Source organism: Molothrus aeneus, chromosome 1, assembly GCF_037042795.1.
Source record: "Molothrus aeneus isolate 106 chromosome 1, BPBGC_Maene_1.0, whole genome shotgun sequence".
NCBI classification, from domain to species: Eukaryota; Metazoa; Chordata; class Aves; order Passeriformes; family Icteridae; genus Molothrus; species Molothrus aeneus.
In genome coordinates this window covers 136,063,628-136,083,744 of record NC_089646.1, presented here as the reverse complement: position 1 = coordinate 136,083,744, position 20,117 = coordinate 136,063,628, and the positions used below count along the sequence as shown (strand labels likewise).

The 20,117-nt window shown below is 38.7% G+C and overlaps 1 protein-coding gene across 1 annotated transcript; it reads right to left on the bottom strand.

The window, feature by feature from the left end:
• Positions 1–312: 312 nt before the first annotated feature.
• On the bottom strand, positions 313–17,468 carry LOC136555972 (ATPase family AAA domain-containing protein 2-like). Its single transcript, XM_066549048.1, has 16 exons — positions 17,432–17,468; positions 17,009–17,107; positions 15,859–15,937; positions 14,916–15,084; positions 14,586–14,701; positions 12,894–13,068; positions 12,228–12,316; positions 11,745–11,904; positions 10,433–10,523; positions 9,569–9,990; positions 6,305–6,523; positions 4,564–4,749; positions 3,340–3,475; positions 2,987–3,105; positions 623–751; positions 313–420 (listed from the first exon to the last, which is right to left on the bottom strand). Exons 1-16 carry the CDS (start codon positions 17,466–17,468, stop codon positions 313–315), a joined length of 2,334 nt encoding a protein of 777 aa, XP_066405145.1.
• Positions 17,469–20,117: the final 2,649 nt, after the last annotated feature.

Sequence of the window (20,117 nt, the reverse complement as noted above, 5' to 3'; positions counted from 1 at the left end):
ATGCCTGTGGAAGATTTCTGCTGAGTTCCACAACTCAGAAATCCTCTCTCAGTGGAGGAGATTAGAGAGTTGGACTCATTAGCATCAAAGCATCATAGGCAGAAACTTCCCCACATATCATATTAAAGATGCTTGAGCCATGCCAAGTTAAAAACGAAGTCTATTGAGCCTGCAGAAAATACTGAAATTCTTGTAATGTTTCATATTTAATTTCTTTTCAAGAATGGAATGAGTGCTATCCAAGTGTTACCATATGTGCCTGCCTGCAAGGGAAGAAATAGGAAGTGGCAGACTGAGAAAAGTGCTCTCCTTTCACAGGCCCCCACCTTCTTTATAAAACTGGAAAAGTTCTTCAGAAACACTAGTGACAGATAGATCACTGGTTTGAGAGGCCTGTGTAGGTGGACCCATTGCCTTTTTCTGCCAAAATTACCAACAATTATGCAAAATTCAATAATGGGTTTGCAATATGAGTAGATGTCTTCTATCCAGAAATGAAAGTCTTGCAACACAGGCAACAAAGCAGTAAAGAGTGATAAATAATTGTGAGCACATACATATGCATAACATACATACACATAATACCATGTGACAGAAAGTGCTATAAGACAAAAACAATTACCTCCACTAATATGGTTTTGTCTGGATTTTCCCGCTGTTGATAAATGCACATGCTAAGAACAGAATATAGTTTTGCCATGCTCGATATACTGACATTCTCAGTTGCTGTGACGACAGCATCCAACACTTTCTGAAGAAAAAAAAGTGGAAACTACAATTCAGAATAGGACAAGGTATGTCCTCCTTTCGTATCTTGTGAAATAAAAGTGGCACTTTGGAGAGCTGCTTAAATATCTCACAAGATTTAACTGGAGAAAACAATTTCTCACACTTCAGACAAAAGGAAGGTTTAAAGTTCAGACAATATTTTCTCACTCATCAATCTATGACATCAATGATCATAACTGCCAATCAACTGCCTCCAGAACAGAGGGGAATGACACAATCCACTTTGTTATCGAGTAGCTGCCACTGAGAAGCCACGGCTGTATTTCATTAGAAATCCAATACAGGGCCCTGGAAAATATGTCTTTGGAAGACAAGTTCTAGATCTTCCAGGTACAGCTGTGCCAGCTGGAAATAGAAGCTCCTTAGGTGCTCACCCCTACCCATTAGCTGGATGTTACTGTGCCAAACACCAGCTAGCTCCTATCTTTAAACTCAGAAGTGGATGAACTAGCAGAGTGACTGCCTGTAGCAAATTGCCAATCTGTCACAGTTCCTTCTGTTGTGGAGATGTGAATGTGATAATCTGTGGAAATGCAACACTAGCAAGCTAGTGGCACCACTGCTGTCCAGTAACTCTGTGTTGTGTGAAGTTGTGAAGATATAGCTTAAGAAATGAAAATATTACTGCCTCACAGCTGCTTGCCATTAACTCAGCCCTGTTCAGATCAGTTAAGACAACATTTGAGTATTTCCCTGAACATCCTTTTATCCAACGTGCAGCTAGGAGGCACAAAACCCACACAGCTTTCAGCTGCTGCAAGCACAACACATAGGACATGACAGTGGTGCATGGCCAACATCTCCAGTGAAACGACTTCTAATTGCAGCCACACAGGTGAGTGCATGCTTTTCTATTTGTTCATCAAGTTGTATGCCTATTACCAAGCAAATAAACAAACAGAAACTGCCACCAATCAAACCACCTTAACAAACCCAAACAAATAACAAAAAAAATCCTATCCCATACAAAACCAAGCAGATATGTTTTGGAGGTTCATGCAGCTTACTGACTTCAGCAAAGTTCCAATGAGGTTCTCTAGTACAAGTGTCAAGTTCCAGTGACACTCATGTTAAGGAAATAAGTTTTCGAAACAGACATGTTTCATGACTGTAGCTTTCCCCTCACAGCTGAAAAATATATATCTAAGCTGAAATATCTTACCCTTTCTCCAGCTGGAAATAACTTTGGAGCACATGCTATTAGCACTCTGACTCTAGAAAAACCTATGTGGTTTCTCTCCATATGCAGGCAGATGTGAACAACAAAATCCCCTACAATTTGCTTCCTTAGGACACCAGCCTTAGAAAGCTAGTTTCACTTCTACAAATTATGTCACAGCTTAAAAATGTGACAAATTGTTTGGATAAGCCCCTTCATCAGAGGGGATACCACTCTGGTCGTATTCTCCCCATACAGAGGAAACCTCAAAACAACACTGCCTTTCTCAGACAGATAAACAGTGGCCTCCTCTGCTTTGACCGATCTCCAGGAGTTCAGCCAGCAACTTCCCCAATTTTCGCCCAAGCAATATTCCCTGAAAGTCAGGTCCTTCTTTTATACCCTCTCCAGTTCAAGCAAAGGAACCTCTTTTACCCCCTGCAGCTAGGCCCACTTTTGACCCTTTCCCCAGCTATAGCCTAAGATAACAACTCCTCTCCTATAGGGGATTAGAAAAACCTTATAACTCTGTAACTGTAAGAACGTAAAATTCTAACACCGGATTTTGAAAGAATTCTGCAAAAGTGGGTATTAGTATTTTATCCAGGATGTGCTTTAGGTCAACCAGCTAATTTCAGGTTTACAGCCATAACTGCTAAAAATCAAGGTCCTTTTCTGGTTCCTAATACATGAAAACATGCAAACAGAAAAACAAAACAACCTTACCACAATCCATCATAAAAACTGCATTAATAATTAACAGTAATAGAAGGTTGTCATTGGGCTATATTAAAATCTAACAAGCCCTTTTACATTAAAAATTAGGACGAGAACCCCATCTTCTAAAATACAGCAAGAGCAGCAGTTTACACCAGCTGCAGAAACAACTGTCATAGTCCCTTACAGGCTGAATTATTTCACAAGCTATATATCCCTCTCGTAAATTGTTTGAACTGGCATTGGTTAACAACTGACTTAATTCACAACCATAAAGAAAATGTCCTACTTCAGTATTAACAAAATTGAAGTTAGACTTACTCTGAGCTCAGAGTAATCTACAAACACTCCTCGTTTTAGAATTTTGATTGCTTTCTTGTCCAATACTTGTCGTTGCCCATCCACCTGAGAACATCTTGCAGACAGGTGTGCCTGCAAATCTGGAATAATGCAAATTTAAGTCAGGATTTCTCTTAATGTGGAAGAGAGTATCAGCTAAGTATCCTGTACCTGAAATAGGGTACCTCTCTGCAATAACAGAGAAAAATTTTAGTCAATTCATGGTGCTCAAATGCAAGTACATGAAAGATGATTGACAGAGAATTATCACCAAAGCAAATACTGTATTAGCTGTTAACTTACAGTAACAAAGTTTTATATATAGAAATCCTTACCTGCATTGTTTTTTGATGCAGGGGGTTCAGCAGCTTGCTTCATAATCAAGTTCTCATAAAACCCTCTCCTTTCAGCACAGGTAGGCCGCGGGATATTGAAAACTTCTTCACGATTAGTATTAAACAATGTTTTTATCTAGACCATGAGAAGAAAAGAGCTTTCACATATAAGGCCACAAAGACTTTTTATTTTCTATTCCAAACAGATGAGTGCATTTCTAAATTACACTGAATACTCATCTAGATAAAACAAGCTTTAAAAGTCAACTTTTTGGCCTTAAAAGACTGGATTCCCATAGCACTGCAGACTAAAATACCTTCTCTAATCAACCTTCTCGAATTTAAGATCCATGAGAAAAAGTATGATAAACCAATCACAAAGGGGTGACATTTACCTCCCCAAATACTGCTTATTGTACCTTTACCCAGCTTGATGCCCTTTAGCTTGCATATTTATGACAGTTATAGAGGGAAGAGGCAGGGATCAGCAGACAAGTGATAACTTTTTGGTAATGTGGGATTCTTAGGTTGTTTTTTTTTATTTTAGAAGGTACTTATTAATTTTATAAAAACTTTGCTACTTACACAAAATAATCAGAGCAGCATATAATATTTTAAACACCTTCCTTTAATGAACACTCTCAGATTCTAGAAAGCACAGCACGTGTTCTTAATTAATTTCATTAAGAAATACAACTAAAAATTGTTTTCCAAGTTGCTTAAACAGAAGTTAGTCCTTAGCTTTTTAATTTGCCAAGTTTCCACATAGATAAAGAAACTGATTTTTTGTGAAATAATTTAAATTAGAAATTACATTCTATCACTAACAGTATGACCACAGCACTTTTTCAGTAAAAATGTTTTCAGAAAAACAATCTTTTTCCCAGCTCTCTTTCAAGCACTGTGTATTCTTCACTAAGTACACACAAAACCATCTCAAAGCTACTGAACTGGTTGTCTGAAGTGTATCTATATGTCTGTCTAGTAAGAACAAGTGTGTGAGAAGGGAAAAAAAGTTGGGTCAAAATCAATCTCTTCACTCAGAAAACACTTCAGGTAAATGCTTTCAGCATTTTTTATTCTAAGAAAATTTTAAGAGGTTCTGATGCCTGAGTAATAACAGCATAAATCTGCTTAAGAGCAGCAGAGTACTCCAACATTTCAAGAAGCTGTAAATTAGCAAGAAACTGAGTAACAAAGAAAGAAAAGTATTGGCAGAAATACCTCCTCAGGGAGATCTTCATGTGGCACATCAGATGTTGCAAGGAGCAAAACTGGAGCAAAGTATGGAATGTTATTCAGCAATCCTGTAAAACCAGCTTTCAGTGTAGGTCCAACAGCCTCCCACCACGAAGAGATTTGTGGGATATAAATGATACTTGGTGCTGTTCTTTGAGCTTCTCGTATCAACTGGTAAAATGAAAGCTTGGATAAGAAAATTGCATCATGTAGAACAGGCCACTGAGTAACCACATATCAGTCAGACTATCTCGTGAAATAGGAGTGCATAAAGCCAAGACATCAAGACAAACCAATGAATGAACAATTCCTTAACAATAAGGTAACATTTTCACTTTGACTCAAACATAGACATTGCTATGCAGACAGAAACAGAACTGAATCAGATTTCAAAACTACTTAGGGGTCAGGTAACTCCTAAAGAGCCTCAAAACTCAGATGATGTGATGATGTGCCCAAAAAATCAAGACTAACCCTTCAGCAAGATGTGTTAGCCTGGAGAAATCACTACATAACTGTGCCTGCACCATTTCCAGTTCAGTTCATTTGCCCATACCCATATTAGACTGGAGCACAGCCTGAACAAAGACCTATGTGAAAAGATGAGGGCTAGCACAGTAAAATAAGCCTGGTCACAAATCATAATTTCAAGAACACTTTATAAGAGGTCACTAGTCCTTAGCCTGCCTGAAGAGCTAAATCGCTCAGAGCCTCGCATTCCTCTCATTATCAAAGTATCCATCAGACCAGATGCTGTGCTTTGAAAGACCACAAACCACTGCCTACAGATGGCACTTCAATCACAGAAGAGCACACAAATCTACTTCATGAGGGAAGTGGCAACAGTCCTTTCACATGGCAAATTTCTCCATGCATCATTTCAGAGTAAGAATATGTAGGGAGTCCCTGTCACAAATGTGTGATATATCCATGCAGCAGTCAGGGTATTTATATAGCCATAGGTGCAACCATGACATAAAAAAAGGAGAATTGCTCCTCCTGTATGGCAAACGAGTATCCAGTCACATGATGAGTCTGTCCCGACTTGTACAGCTCTAAAATGCTGCTAATAAAGATAAAAATATTTTAATACAGCGATGTCAAGTAATTAAATTGATTTCCTGCCTAAAGGTAAAAAAAAATCAAAACTGCAGTAATCTGCTTATATTTTTTTTCTAGTTAAGGGACACACAGTTTGCACATTTAAGCATTCCATTAATTGGAATGCTTTCATTGCATTTCACTGCAGTAGTACAAACTGCATATGTATATTCTAAAAAACTTCTTTTCACAAAAACTTTGGCTGTTTTACAAATACAATAAAAAAAAGTTACAAAAAGTGCATGACACCATCAGGCTGATGCAGAGACAGCTACTGGGAGCACAGAGACCTAAGAAGTAACAAAACCAACTTTCTGGATCCCATCAAGACCAGCAGGATTACTTGCCACAAAAAAGGGCTTATTAGCAGCACCTCCCACCTTCCCAAGCTGCTAGCGACATCCTCCCTCTTTCATTTCAAATAGAAATGAAACATGGCTATGTAAAAATGTCCTTATTCAGTATCATTCCATCTACAAGAAAAGTGAATTTTCAAACAAAAGTAAACACATAACAGCAAATTCAAATCAGGCCAACTCCATTAACAGTGATTTGTGCTTATTTTACTAGTTTATATACAGTTCAAGAATCCTATGAGAACAACAACAGCAACAAAAAAAGATACCTGTGAACATGTTTCTTCCTGTGATGCGGTGCCAACAAACAAGGTGGGTAGATCTAGTGTATAAGCTGGAAACTTTTCCAGGGCATGTAATATGGCAGGTGCCAAATCAAAAGCCTGCCCACATCCTGGCTCTTCAACTAGTAAGAACCGTGGCCTGAAAGATGTTGGCTGGTAAGAAGCATTTCTACAACAGTAAGAAAAAAACAAGTTTAAAAAAGTGTGATGAATACGTACATAGATATTAAATATTTTTCCCTTTTTTTTTTTTTTTTGGTAAATATGTTCCATGTTCTACTAAATAATAAGCTGCTCTGTGATTCTGTGTTCAAGAAGACCAGTCTGTTTATCAAAGTCTATTTTCTCAAAAACTGGTATCACTCCTCTGCTAAAACATCCTGCCAGTTCCCAGCATGTCTATTATTCCTTTGGCTGGGTTAAGTAACAGTTCTTAAATCCAACAGGGGGAATGTCCAGACAAACACACACAAAACAGCTGGTCAGTAATCTGATAACAGGGCAAACTAGCAATTCTTACAGCTCAAACCAGTCTGGGTCTCTTTACTGTCCATACACAGCTTGTCTTGACTTTAAGTGAGATCTCTACACCTGTCAAATTTAGCTAAAATTTGGCCACAGTTCCTGGAGATGGTGGGAAGAAAGGGGCAAAACCACATTTCTAGGAAAAAAACTAATATGATTAGTGAAATACATTATGTGTATCTGAAGAAGAACATGATTGCTTAAATTAAAGCACTACACTAAATATGTGTAAGATTTATATTCATTTTATTCAGTCATTCTAGTTGTTTCATCTTTGACTTGGGTATTAATTTCCTAGTCATCTTGCTTTACTTGCATGAAATACATTTGTGAAGAGGTTTGTGCATTTTCCCACCACATTACTACTGTACCTTTACTTGTTGAAGTAAAAGACCCTAGAAACCTAACCAACCTCAGCAAGTCATATTTTCTGGGCAGAACAGCCATAGGAAGGGAGAAAAATATCTGACAATAATCTATTTTTAAAACTATTGGACTACGCAACTTTGACAATTAAAATGTCAAAAGATAACAAAAAATCAGTAGGGTAAAGGTAAAAAATGGAGGCATCATTTAAATTTTTCTCCCAGTGATTTAACAAACCATTTCTTGATTTTGTTTCTGATACATCATTTGCTACTGATTCAACCATCTTGGAAGGTAGAAGGGTAAAAGATAGCAACATAAATCCATAGAGGTTTTCTAAGCTAAAAGGACAGAATGAGCATTTTTTGGGTCTTGAGTCTTTGAAGGAATACTATGGATTAAACCAGCTTGTTTTAATGGTCTGTGAACCAGTTTGACTTAGTAAAAGAAGGCTGGGGTGATCAGTTTGACAAGTTAGGGCCTTTTAGTCAGAACAGTTAGATCTAGTACCCAGCTGGATCTTCACTGTTGAATTCTTGCAAATATTGATCACCCCTCCACACACTCTTAACTCCTTCATCTGGCAGCCCTCAAATATTTACATAACATTTTACAGATGCAGCCATCTCAAAAATGTCACCATAAAGAGGACAAACATGTACCCGCTCAAAGTGCGGAATTCTGCCTTTTTGCTCTCAGGCTTCTTTTCAGAGACTGATGGTGAGTTGTCATCATCGCTGTCAATCCCATAATTCCCTAAAATAGTATTTAAAGACAAGAGAAATTTGTTATCTTTACTGAATAGTTCATATTTCGCTCTTGCTTTAATACACCTTTGAAACCAGTGCTGGAAAACATTTCTCTTGCATTTTGTTATTTGAATGCTATTATCTGAAGGGTACACCCTACCACAGATCTAAGGGCATTGCACAAGCTTATGCAAAGCTGTCCCATGTCCTATGATTTGCATCAGGTATTATCTCTCTATTGACAAACCTTGGGAGGTTTTTTCCTTAGAATTAAGATGATCAGGAACAATTTCTGTAGTTGTTAGATACCAGAAAAACCCTTCTCCCCTCATTTAAGCATTTATTTACTGTATTCGTAATAATTATTGATTATATCAGTGGACAAAGGAAGGGTTACAGACATCATTTATCTGGACTTCTGTAAAGTTTTTGACATCATTCCCCACAGTGTCCTTCTCTTTAAATTGGAGACAGATGGATAAGTGATGAGTGGACTATTAAACGGCTAAGAAAGTGGTTGGATGGTCATATCCAGAAGGTAGCAATCAATTGCTCAGAGTTCCTGTTGACATCAATGACAAGTGGTGTCCCTCAGGGGTGCCTACTGGGACTACTGTTATTTAATATCTTCATTAATGACATAGATAAGGGAATTGAGTGTAACCTCAGTAAATTTGCAGATGACACTAGGCTGAGTGATGCAGTTGACACACCTGAAGGATGGGATGCCATACAAAGTGACCTGGACAAGCTCAAGAACTGCAAAAATGGGAATCTCATGAGGTTCAACAGGTCCAAGTTCAAGGTGCTGCACCTGAGTCAGGGCAATTCCCAGTATCAACACAAGCTGGGGATAAATAGATCAAGAGCAGCCCTGCCAAGAATGACTTAGGGCTGCTGGTGGCTGAGAGGCTGGACATGACCCAGAAATGTGCTCTTGCAACCCAGAAAGGCAATTGTGTCCTTGGCTCCAACCAAAGCAGTATGGGCAGCAGGCCAAGGGAGGGTATTCTGCCCTCTGCTCTGCTCTGGTGAGACCCCACCTGCAGGGCTGCATCAGCTCTGGGGTCCCAGCAAAGAAAGGACATTGACCTGTTGGAGCGAGTCCACAGGAGGGCCATCAAGATGATGAGAGCGATGGAGCACCTTTTCTATGAGGAAAGACTGGGAAAATTTGATTTGTTTAACCTGGAAAAGACAAAGCTTCAGGTTGACCTACTTTTGGATTTCCAGTACCTGAAGAAAACCTACAGGAAAGATGAAGGACTCCTTACAAGAGCATGTGGTAGGAGGACAAGGGGAAATGGATTCACACTGAAAGAGAGTTAGTTTAGATTGGATAATTGCAAAAAATTCTTACTCAGAGTGGTGAGGCATTGAAACAGGTTGCCCAGAGAAGTCATAGATGCCCAGTTCTTGGAAGTGTTCAAAGCCAGGCTGGATGGAGCTCTGAGCAACCTGGTCTAGTGGAAGGTGTCCTTGTCCAAGGCAGGGGGGTTGGAACTAGATTACCTTTAAGGTCCCTCCAATGCAAATCATTCTATGATGCCACAATTTGGAAAGAAGTGCCTCATATGTGAAACCTTAGATCCATCTATGAAATTATAATGGGATGTGAGCCACTGTCAGTAATAGGGGGCTCCAGTAGGAACTCACAGTTCTCCACTGACACACAGCTCCCACTCTGCACATGCAAAGTATAACAATTAGATGTTATTGTAATACCTTGAGTCTTCAGTGCAAGCTTTGCATGGGGAAATGGTCTCTGCAAGGCTTGTAAAATTCTTTCCAGGGTGTTTTCTAACAGAGGCTTTGAAATAGATGGTAGTGCTCTCCCAGGTGAAGCCCCAGCTCTCTGTGATGCTGGAACAATCTTCTGCATGGCCATGGCAAAATCCTTTGCTGTTACTTTAATCGATCTGGCATCTATCTTCAGTCTTTTGTCACTTTCATGTATCTGTGGATAGCGGCGGCGCAAAGCACAGAGCCCAGCTTCAACACATAAGGCTTTAATATCAGCACCACAGAATCCTGACAAACAAAACAAGAACCAAATGTTACATCAATGTATATTTGTGTTATATAGGTTAAAAACTGCCTGGATGGCCTGGTCAGGAGTGTTGGTGAATGATGCTACATCCAGTTGGCAGAGGGTTCACTAGTGGTGTTCTCCAAGGCTCAGTACTGAGTCCAATCCTTTTTAATATCTTTATCAATGATGTGGATGAGGGGATTGAGTCTACCCTCAGTAAGATTGTGGACAACACTACGCTGGGTGGGAGTGTTGATCTGCTGGAGAGCAGGAAGGCTCTGCAGGGGGATCTGGACAGGCTGGATCAATGAGTATGAGGTTCAGCAAAGCCAGGTGCCAGCTCCTGCACTTCTGTCACAGCCCCGTGCAGTGATACAGGCTGGGGGCAGAGTGGTTGAACGCTGCCCAGGGGAAAAGGACCCACACTGCTTTCAAACTCACCAACACATTTCTCAGCCAGGTCTTGAAGTAAGTTGTCTGATGGCTTCAGGGTCCAGTCTCGTGTGTGAATTTTGAAAATTTCTAATCTTGCCTAGAAACAAAGCAGTTGCATTTTAGTTTGCCTTAAGTTTTCTCTTAAGAAAACAACCACAACACAAAACCCCCAAACCTCTCACACAAGTACAAATACTTTTCTTGTCTGCTAAACTTCTAAGTATTTTAAACATCAGTTATTAATACATTTGCTGCTTCTTCAAGCAGGAAATTTATTCATTCTTAAATTCTTACATCAAACTTGTGTAGGAGATAAAAGGCAGGTGCCTCTTCCATAAAAAGTGAGTTTTATAAGCATGAGACCTAATGATTTTGAAGAACAAATTGCAGTAAAGGCCTCATCTTCAAATGGACATTCTGCATCAAAGAAAATTTTCTCAAATTTAGCAAAATTTCACACTGAAATTTTGTGAAAACTCTCTCAAATATAGCAAAATTTCACACTGAAATGTTGTGAAAATTTCACAGTGAGGTTTCAGTAGTTCATCAAATTTGCTTTTCTGCCAGTTGATTCAAAGAAAACAGTCATATTTAAAATTGCTACAGTTCCTACCAAGAACAAAAACCATGACTCAGACTACTGTCACTCATCCAGAAAATGTCAAACATGGCCCATTATCATCTCTGATCCCAGCAAGACTTTCAGTGAAGTATCTTCTGGTTCACAGATTAATTATGGCACACTTCTAGAATTCTTCCACAGCAGGGAATTGTGTATTAGATCTGTTTCATGGCACCTTGTCTCTTGTTCCTGAAAGCACATAGATACTGTATACAAAGATTTGTGCTAAATGCAGTGTTTCATGCACTTTTACTAGCCTTCAATCCAATTAGCCTTTTATCTTTGCTCCAAAAATTTCCAAGAAATAGCAGTGATAGAGAAAAAACACAAAAGCAGGGTTACAGTTTTGTACACCATCTCTCTCCCAAACATCCCCATCCCAATATTTTTGTTGCTATAAAACAAATTTCTTCATTGCTTAGCTATTGCCACTGAACTCAAAGTGCTGCACCTGTGCAGTGTACTTCATATCTTTGTCCAAGAGAGAGACAAGTACTTGTTGACATCATCTTATTCCTCTATATATTCAGTACCAGGTTTGCCTTTCACAGTACAATGGAAAGTCTCCAGATATCCCTCTTGTGTCCAAGCTGTACACTACAGATGGAGACTTGCACTGCTCCACGATGCTGCCTTGTTACAGGGGGTTGGTACAAAGATGGACTTTGTCACATCAGACTGATTTGAAGTTCTGACCTCTTTGTTTGGCAAGTTGAAGCGGAATTCTCGTTCAAAGCGCCCAGGTCTTCGTAAGGCAGGATCTATGGAATCCAGTCTATTGGTCGCTCCTATTACCACAACCTCTCCTCTGCTGGCTAAGCCATCCATGAGTGTCAGAAGTGTCCCCACAACAGAGCTAAACAAAAAACATAATTTTCATTCACTGGTTTAGTAAATTTTCTTCAGTCCCACATAACCTTCTCTAGTGATCATTAAAAAACGACAGGTTTCTATTGACAAGATACTGATCAGTGAAAGAATTCTTTTAATACAGCAAAATACAGATAAGGTAACACAGACCTTGTACTGATATCAAGCTTAGTAAATTGTTTCCATTTATTGTTTAAAATCATCTGAAATTCACTAGCACTGAATTACTAGTTTTTGGGTTAAATGAAGGTGTTACATCAAGATAAATAGGTTGTGGTCTTCTCTTCACAAAGATCAAACGTGTCCTACCTGTGAACCTGATCTTGTTTGCTGGACCGTACAGGAGCAAGAGCATCGATCTCATCAAAGAAAATAATTGAAGGTCGCATCTGGTAGGCCTACAAAGAAAACACAGGAACATGGACACCAGGAAAACATTACTACTTGAAAGACAAACACATTATGGTTGGAAAGGCACTGGAACTAGATTTTTGTTATCAGGGATCTCTATTAATTAACCTAATGTGAAACAGCAGCTTGTCAACAGAAAACAGCAGCCTGTCAACCCACTGAGACTGGGTGACAGGAAACAAATCATACCAGATTTTTTTACTGCTATTTGGCAACCATGAGAACAGACAGGGCTCAAAGTCTCTGGAAGTGACCTTCCATTACTAATTTAAATGAACATGTGCATCTGTTTCCCTGTCACCTAAAGCTACCATCTCTTGTTTCTTGAGACCATTTTTATGACTGAGTTGTGTGTATGGTGAAGGGTTTTTTCAGGGTGGTGGTGGTGATTTTCTTGTTTGCTTTACTAATCTTTTCAATACATCTCAAGAGACTCCACTGAGAAAGGGAACACTGGTAAGCCCATTTCAGTGGAAGATTACAAAACACGAAAGAGAGTGAGTTCTTGACCACAAAAAAGTTAGCTACAATTCCAACAGAACACATGGCATGTTTCAACCTTACCTGCTCAAACACTAAACGCAGCTGTCGTTCAGATTCTCCTACCCATTTACTCATGCAGTCGGCAGCACTTCTCATAAAAAAGGTTACTTTCCTGTCACCTCTGCTACATTCATTAGCAAGTGCACGAGCAACCAGGGTCTTTCCAGTCCCTGGTGGACCATAGAATAAACAGCCTCTATGATTTAAAAGAAAGAATTTTTTTAAAAAATCACATAAGAAAAAATGTAATGGAAAAGTATTTATTTCAACCCCCATCCCTAAAATACACAACTCTGCACTCCTAGGCTGAACACTTCATGGATATTTTAGTAACAGCTGAAGTGTGAGAAAAGTCAAAAGTGTTCCTACACAATTCTGCAAGACAAAGGAAACAAAATTAATAAAGAGAATAATGCAGATGTACAAAAAGATAGTAGCATCCCAGTTCTGACAAACCAACAGAGATGGTTGCAGTAGAGTGAAGCAAAACAAGAGCAAATTTCCAGTGCAGAATCTGAGACTGAGCTATCTTAGGAATCATCAGTTCATTTTTTCAGTGATAAACTGCATATTCATTCTTGTTTTCACAAAAGTCAAGATTTGAGAGCAAAGCATTTCATTCTCCCTTAAAAAGCTTTGAGTTATTGGATTTGGTCTCCCTTTGCTGCTGATTAAGGAAGAGAAAGTAGTCTAAAAATGGGAAGGTATTCTGCATTTCTGTATTTCCATCAACTAGAAGAGTCAATGCACTGCTTCTTCAAAAAGAATTTCAATGAATAAAGAAGCAAAACAGAGATTTCCTTTTGTTTGTAATACTTTTAAATTCACTGGAAGCAAATAATTTAAAGTCCTATTTCAATATACCATGACCAAGGATATATAAAGCTAATGAATCTCCAATAATTTCATTTCATAACAAAGAACTCCCTTAGCTGTGTAAGAAGGGAGCATGTGGGGGGATAGAATGTAAGAAAATAGTGCAGAAGGTAGTCTCCCACTTGAGGAGTTGCAGCTGTACTAATCACCAAAGATTAGGAACAGGCCTGCCCTTAATAGGCCACAGCTGTGTCCAATAAGAAGCGAGTGCTACAAAAGACTGGGTTAGCTGGGTGAGGAGATGTTGGAGTTTGTTGGCTGTGCTATGAGGGGAGCTGCAGTTTGTTGGCTGTGCTGTGAAGAGGAAGGAGTCAGTGCTGTGAGGAACTGCCCATGAGAAATCACCAAGAAGGTATGGGAGCTTTGCAATAAGATAACAACAGGCACAGATTCTTATTTTAGCCCAAACATAAAAAACACTGCAAAGTTCTAGCTGCAAGTCCCATCAATTGTAAAACTAATACCTGAAAATACTTGAGAAAAAAAAAAGAGTTGGTGTAAGACAAAACTGGGCTTCCACAAAACAAACTACAGTCAACTAGCAGCAGATAATGCCTTCCTAATCACAAACTGATTAAGTCCACTTGCATGCCAGACTCTAAAGAAAAAAAATCTCCAACTCCACCTTTTAAAGGCTAATTTTGACACAGTAAATCTCTGAACATACATGTATGCTGTATTCTATCCTTTTTTTTTTAATTACTTTTTATTAGTGCTAAAAAGAATCATAAACACTGCTGAAAATTTTGAAGCATGGAAACATGTTGATACCCCAGCTGGATATTCTCCTGAAAATAACTGAGTTAATAATTTACAGTTTTAAATGGTGTCTCTTACCTTGGAGGTTTAAATTTCAATATCTCAAAGACATCAGGATAAAGCAACGGCAAAATGACCATCTCTTTTAAAGCTGAAATGTGGTCAGAGAGACCACCCACACCCTGAAATTGTGCCTAAAGATGAAGTCAACAGAACACATGTTAAAGAAAGTGCAATATCTATAAGGTTCCATCACAAATTAGATGTCAGCACAAAGAACAAGACAGTGGCAATTTGAAATTGCTTGAGAGAAAACTGTAAGTCAAAGGAGCTGCAGAGAGCCCATTACTGGAAGCTTCCATAAATACTGCAAATGTCCCACTGACACCATGAAGTAAAAATCCTTACTGAACCATCTATTTGCATTTGCTCCACACCAGCCAGGCTTGCTCCAATTTTCAAGTGATCCTTGTGAACTTCATTTAAGTTGCCTTTCCGAGTTGCTTCAGTTTTCGTGTGATCATTTGGAGGTCCCTTTGTTCGGAGCTCATCTTTCTGAGGGTTGGCTGAAGGAGACCTAATTTGAATTAAGGAGAAAGAAAAAAGTGCTTTCTAATTTATGATGCAGTTAGATAATTTTTGATTTTCTAATGATAGCAAGTAAATCCAAAAGACCTTATAAATGAGCATAAACTTCCTAAATAGTTATTCATTCCAACAGTTTTATGTTTAACGGTCATGACTAAATAAAGAACTTTAAACTGAGTTAATTATTTTAACGACTCTTAGCACTTACAAATATGAGTATTGCAACTTATAATTTAGAATTTCATTAGGCATTTTTCTTGTTTAAGGATAGCTTTATAAAGAAATGTGAACTCTCTTCAGTGATTGACTAAAAAATCCATTTAAACTTCCATACAGGCTCTCCTTGTAAGTTGTCCTCAGTTTTAATAAATTGTACCCTTCAAGATTAAGTCTTAAATCTTAATTTGTGCACTCTTCAAGTCTAAGATTTTCAGAGGGACATTATGGCTTCCATTCCAGAAAAATGAAATTTCAGTTACACAATCTTAGTCACAACTCTCATCACCACCTTATTAGTGACCAAAAATGCAGCATTTTCAAATAAAATCTAAGGACTAGTAAAAACGATGGCCTCTCCTGCAGTGTATGTTTTCCTTATACCCTCAGACAATCACAGTAGTAATCTGCAATTGTATTAATCTCTAATTATCCCCAGTCCAAAAAACCTTGAAAGCATTATTCAGTCATATGAACAGCACAACACATATCAGCCCATATCAACAGCGGTCTCATAAAGGAGAACTATCATAAACCATACACCAACCTTTTAGTTTTTTTTCTTGAATCTCTCTCTTTGACAGGTGGAGTATAGTTGGATGAGCTTTGCTTACGTTTTCTTAGATCTGTTGAAAGCAAAGAATTTAGAATTTGTTACAAACAAGTTTGAGAGAAATCAGGATAGTGAAAGGGAGAAAATGAGACATGTATTATCCATCTCTAAGTTCAGGGAAAGTTTCAAGGAGGGGATGTTGGGTGGTTTAATCAGTGCACAATAGAAATAAAAAGACACACCTGATTTTTAAGAAAAATTGAAAACCACAAGAGTGGTTTATTAAATCTCTTTGTTATTATTTTTAGCATAGATAAGTAATTTTTTTATAACTGAAAAGCAACAATAAGGATGCCAAATTGCAAGAAAAACAATAGAATGCACACAGGATACGTGCATTCAATAAAATTTACTGGCAGAAAGAAGTAAGAAATATAAAGAGAAGTTGTGTGCATGTATTTTCATTTAAAAATAAAAAGTAAACCTAAATCAACAACCCCTCACTTTCATACAAGAAATTAGCTCTCAAGAGAAACTGTATAATATATAGTATTGTACAACATACTGTATTAGGTCTGGCTGGGATAGAGTTAATTTTCCCCCCAGCAACTCTCACAGTGCTGTGCTGTGCCTTGGTAGCTGGAAAGGTGTTGATAACACGCTGGTGTTTTGGCTACTGCTGAGCAGTGCTGGCACAGCATCAGTGCTGTCTCCCCAGCATTCCACTCCCAAGCAGTAGGCTGGCGAGATCCTGGGAGGGGACACAGCTGGGATAGTTGACCCAAATTAACCAAAGGGATTTTCCATACCATATGACATCAGCTTAGCTATAAAAGTTATGAAAAGTAGGAGGAAGGAGGAGCATTTGTTTTTTAAAATGTTTGCATTTTGGAGCAATCACTACACGTGCTGAAGCCCTGCTTCCTGGGAAGTGGCCAGACATCGCTTGCTGATGGGAAATAGAAAACAAAACCTCTTTTTGTTCTTTGTTTGTGCACAACCTTATTCTTTTGCTTTGGTGAACTGCTTTAACCTATAGATTGCCTTCCATCTTACTTTCTCTCCCCAGTTCAGCTGAGAAGCGAGGGTGATAGAGCAGGTTGGTGAGCACAGGTGCCCAGCCAAGGTAGCCCAGCACACCTACTTTCCAAGGGAGATTCGTAGCGCTCAACAGCTTTCCTCTGCCGGAAGGAGCGACGCAGGCCATCGCCTTCTCTTCCTTCACTTCCTTCTGGTGAAACCACTGCACATCAACACAATGTTAAGTCGTGTAAGTACTGTTGCAAATGTGATGTATTCAAAACACACTATATGACACATTCCCACCTGTCCACAACTTCTTATCTTGTAAGCATTTCAGAAAAACAAGTGGATTTTCTTTTTCCTCTGAATACCTGTTCTAAGCTCACTACAGTACAGCCCTAGAGCTTGTAATGGCAATAGTAACATAAATTCTTTAATAGATGAAAAACAACAAGTAGTTCAGCCCATCTCAACTGTTAAGGACAAGGCTGTTGGCTAGAGTGTAGTCAAGAAAATTTAAAGCAGAAATAGCCTGCAATGCTACCTGGATCATCAGGATTTTCATTGTTAGTTCTTTCCATATTGAGGCTTTCCTAATTAAGAGAAACAAGAAAGATAAGTCAGAATTATGCAAAAAACCTGTGGGCATATTTGGTATTTATATAGTAACATTTTCAAGGCACTCCATATACACAAAAGATTGAATTAGGCATAGGAGGGTAGAATGGGAGCATCTCTCTGGTACCCAGGATTAATAACAAGTATTTCTGCTCTAAAATAGGATTTAATACATGTGATAGTTAAACACTTCACCAGATACAAAAAATTGTGCATCAGGTAATCCCAGGTAAATAATCCAAGAGTGTAGCAGAACCTCAGACAAACCAATTCCTAGCAGGCAAAAAAAAAATCATCCTGGTATTTAGGAGATGATAAACAAAGTACTGTGGAAAAATCTGATTTCATTAAAAAACAAACAAAGAAACAAACAAACCAAAGAAAACATAAAGGAATTCACATCTAAACAAAAAAGACCTATCAAAGCAGGCTATGAAGATGTTCAAAAAACAAAGCACCTGTCAATCAAAACGGCAATGGACTAACTTAATAGAGGAAAACTAAGAGGGAATTTGGCTGCTGAGTATAATTTTAACATGACTTCCTCTCACAGCAGAGGACTACTTGAGCTCACAAGCAAGGCTGGCAAAAAACCAAACACAGATACAGCACTCATCAGTTTTCAGTAGGATTTGAAGTGAAAACTCAAGCCCTGAAACAGCTATTCATAAGCAGAGTCCATTCAACAGTCATAAGGCAATTCAGAAAGCATAGTTTATGGCATGTATTGTAGCATTTCACTGCTATTTTTGAGTTTCTTCTGAAGATATTCCTTCACCCTTTGAGTGTAGAGATGTGTCATGACTGTAAGGTATTAAACTATAACTGGAGAGCAAAAATAAATAGTTTTCTAGACTCAACTGTCCTTTGGAAGAGGTCTGTTGAGCTAAATTAAAAATACAACTAAATAATTCCTCTACATGAAATACCCTACAAATCTTCTCCCTGTCATCCACTTTTTTGCAAGACTGCTTCTGAAGTACAATGATATAGAATTGAGATGTAAGAACAAAGATAGCCAGGTACAAAAAGCTTCATTGAAACCAGCACACATAATCATATAATGTTTCAATACAGTGTGCACAAAGCAAGTCTTTGACCTCCAGCCAAGTTTTTCATCACTACATAAAATTAGGTCCAAAAGTTTATTTTTTTACAGAGAGATTTAAGAACAAGTGGTTAAGCATTTGCAAACATGAACCATTTTCAGGTTTATTTTCCCCTCTTGCTGAGCACAATAAAAAAAATCTAATTTAGCAATTAAAAAATGAATTCTGAAGATCACATTAAGATAACAGAAAGAAATTATGGAAGTTTGTCATCACAGTTGGGTTGGTCTGCATGATGGCATTAAGTCATTTTTAGTTCACAGCCTTCCTCAGACAGCAGACTCAGAGAGTGTGTTGGAAGGAAGCGATGAGGACCATCGACTTCAACTCCTAAGATTGCTTATTCTTCTTGTAACTGGAATTAAGGTCTTACACTGATTTTCTATGATTGTATATGGTAGAAAAAACATCTCATTGCTGTTACACTTTGCAAACCTTTCTGAAAACAATGTCAGTGTGGGCTTCACAAAGGGAATTAAGATACAGACACACATACAGAAACACTAGGACTGCTTCACTTTGTATCCAGCTTTCCACCGTGTCTTAACATGATCTGGCATTACAAAATTAGTTTTAAGCATGAAAGAAAAATTAATTAAACATCAAGATGCTTCTGATGCAAGAAAACCGATTTAAAGGAAAAGTTAAATCTGCTCAAAGTCACAACGTAAAGTCACTGTTTTGGAGCACAAGAACCAGCCTACACGTAACAGAGGCTCAGGTGTGATCTCTCTGCAACAGGCAATCCCAAAATGAGGACACCAGTAGCCAATTTAAACTTAGCTGTGCCCAAGTTCTTTACACATGAAACACCTGCCAAATACATCCTTCTGAACATACTCTGAAGTCTTAAACAACCTCAAGAACCTGTTGCCAAAAAACCCTCAGGTTCAAGAGCTTGGCTGCAAAGTACAAAGGCCAACATTTATATAAACTAGCACTTTAACAATAATGACAGGACATACCCATGCAGGCAGAGTGAAAGAGAGGGACCCTATGTGCCAACTGCAGTGGAATGTTTAAGAAAGGCTGTGAGGTTGCTGAGCAACAGCCCTTCTCCAAAGTTCCAGCCTTGGCCACGCCCAGTCCTGGTGCGACTCTACTATAAAATTCCCACTTGCAGCCTAGAACTTGGCAATTACAGAATCATAGAGCGGTTTAGGTTGGTGAGAACCTTTAAAGATCATTTGATTTCAACCCCTCTGTTGTGAGCAGGGACCCCTTTCACTAGACCAAGTGGCCCATCCAAGCTGGGCTACAACAGGGCATCCACAACTTCTCTGGGCAGCCTGTTCCAGTGCCTCACCACCCTCACACTAAAGACACACTGTATATGTGGTGGCACCTAGGAAAGTCTCAGCCCAAACACATTTATCCCTTGCTGCCAGGAACAATACCTTTTTCTGTTGTCAAAAGGAGGAGAAAATCCCTAGCCAATATTATGCACAAAGCCTTGCTAATAGGGCTTATTTAAGTAGCTTTGCAAGATGATGAAAAACCCTA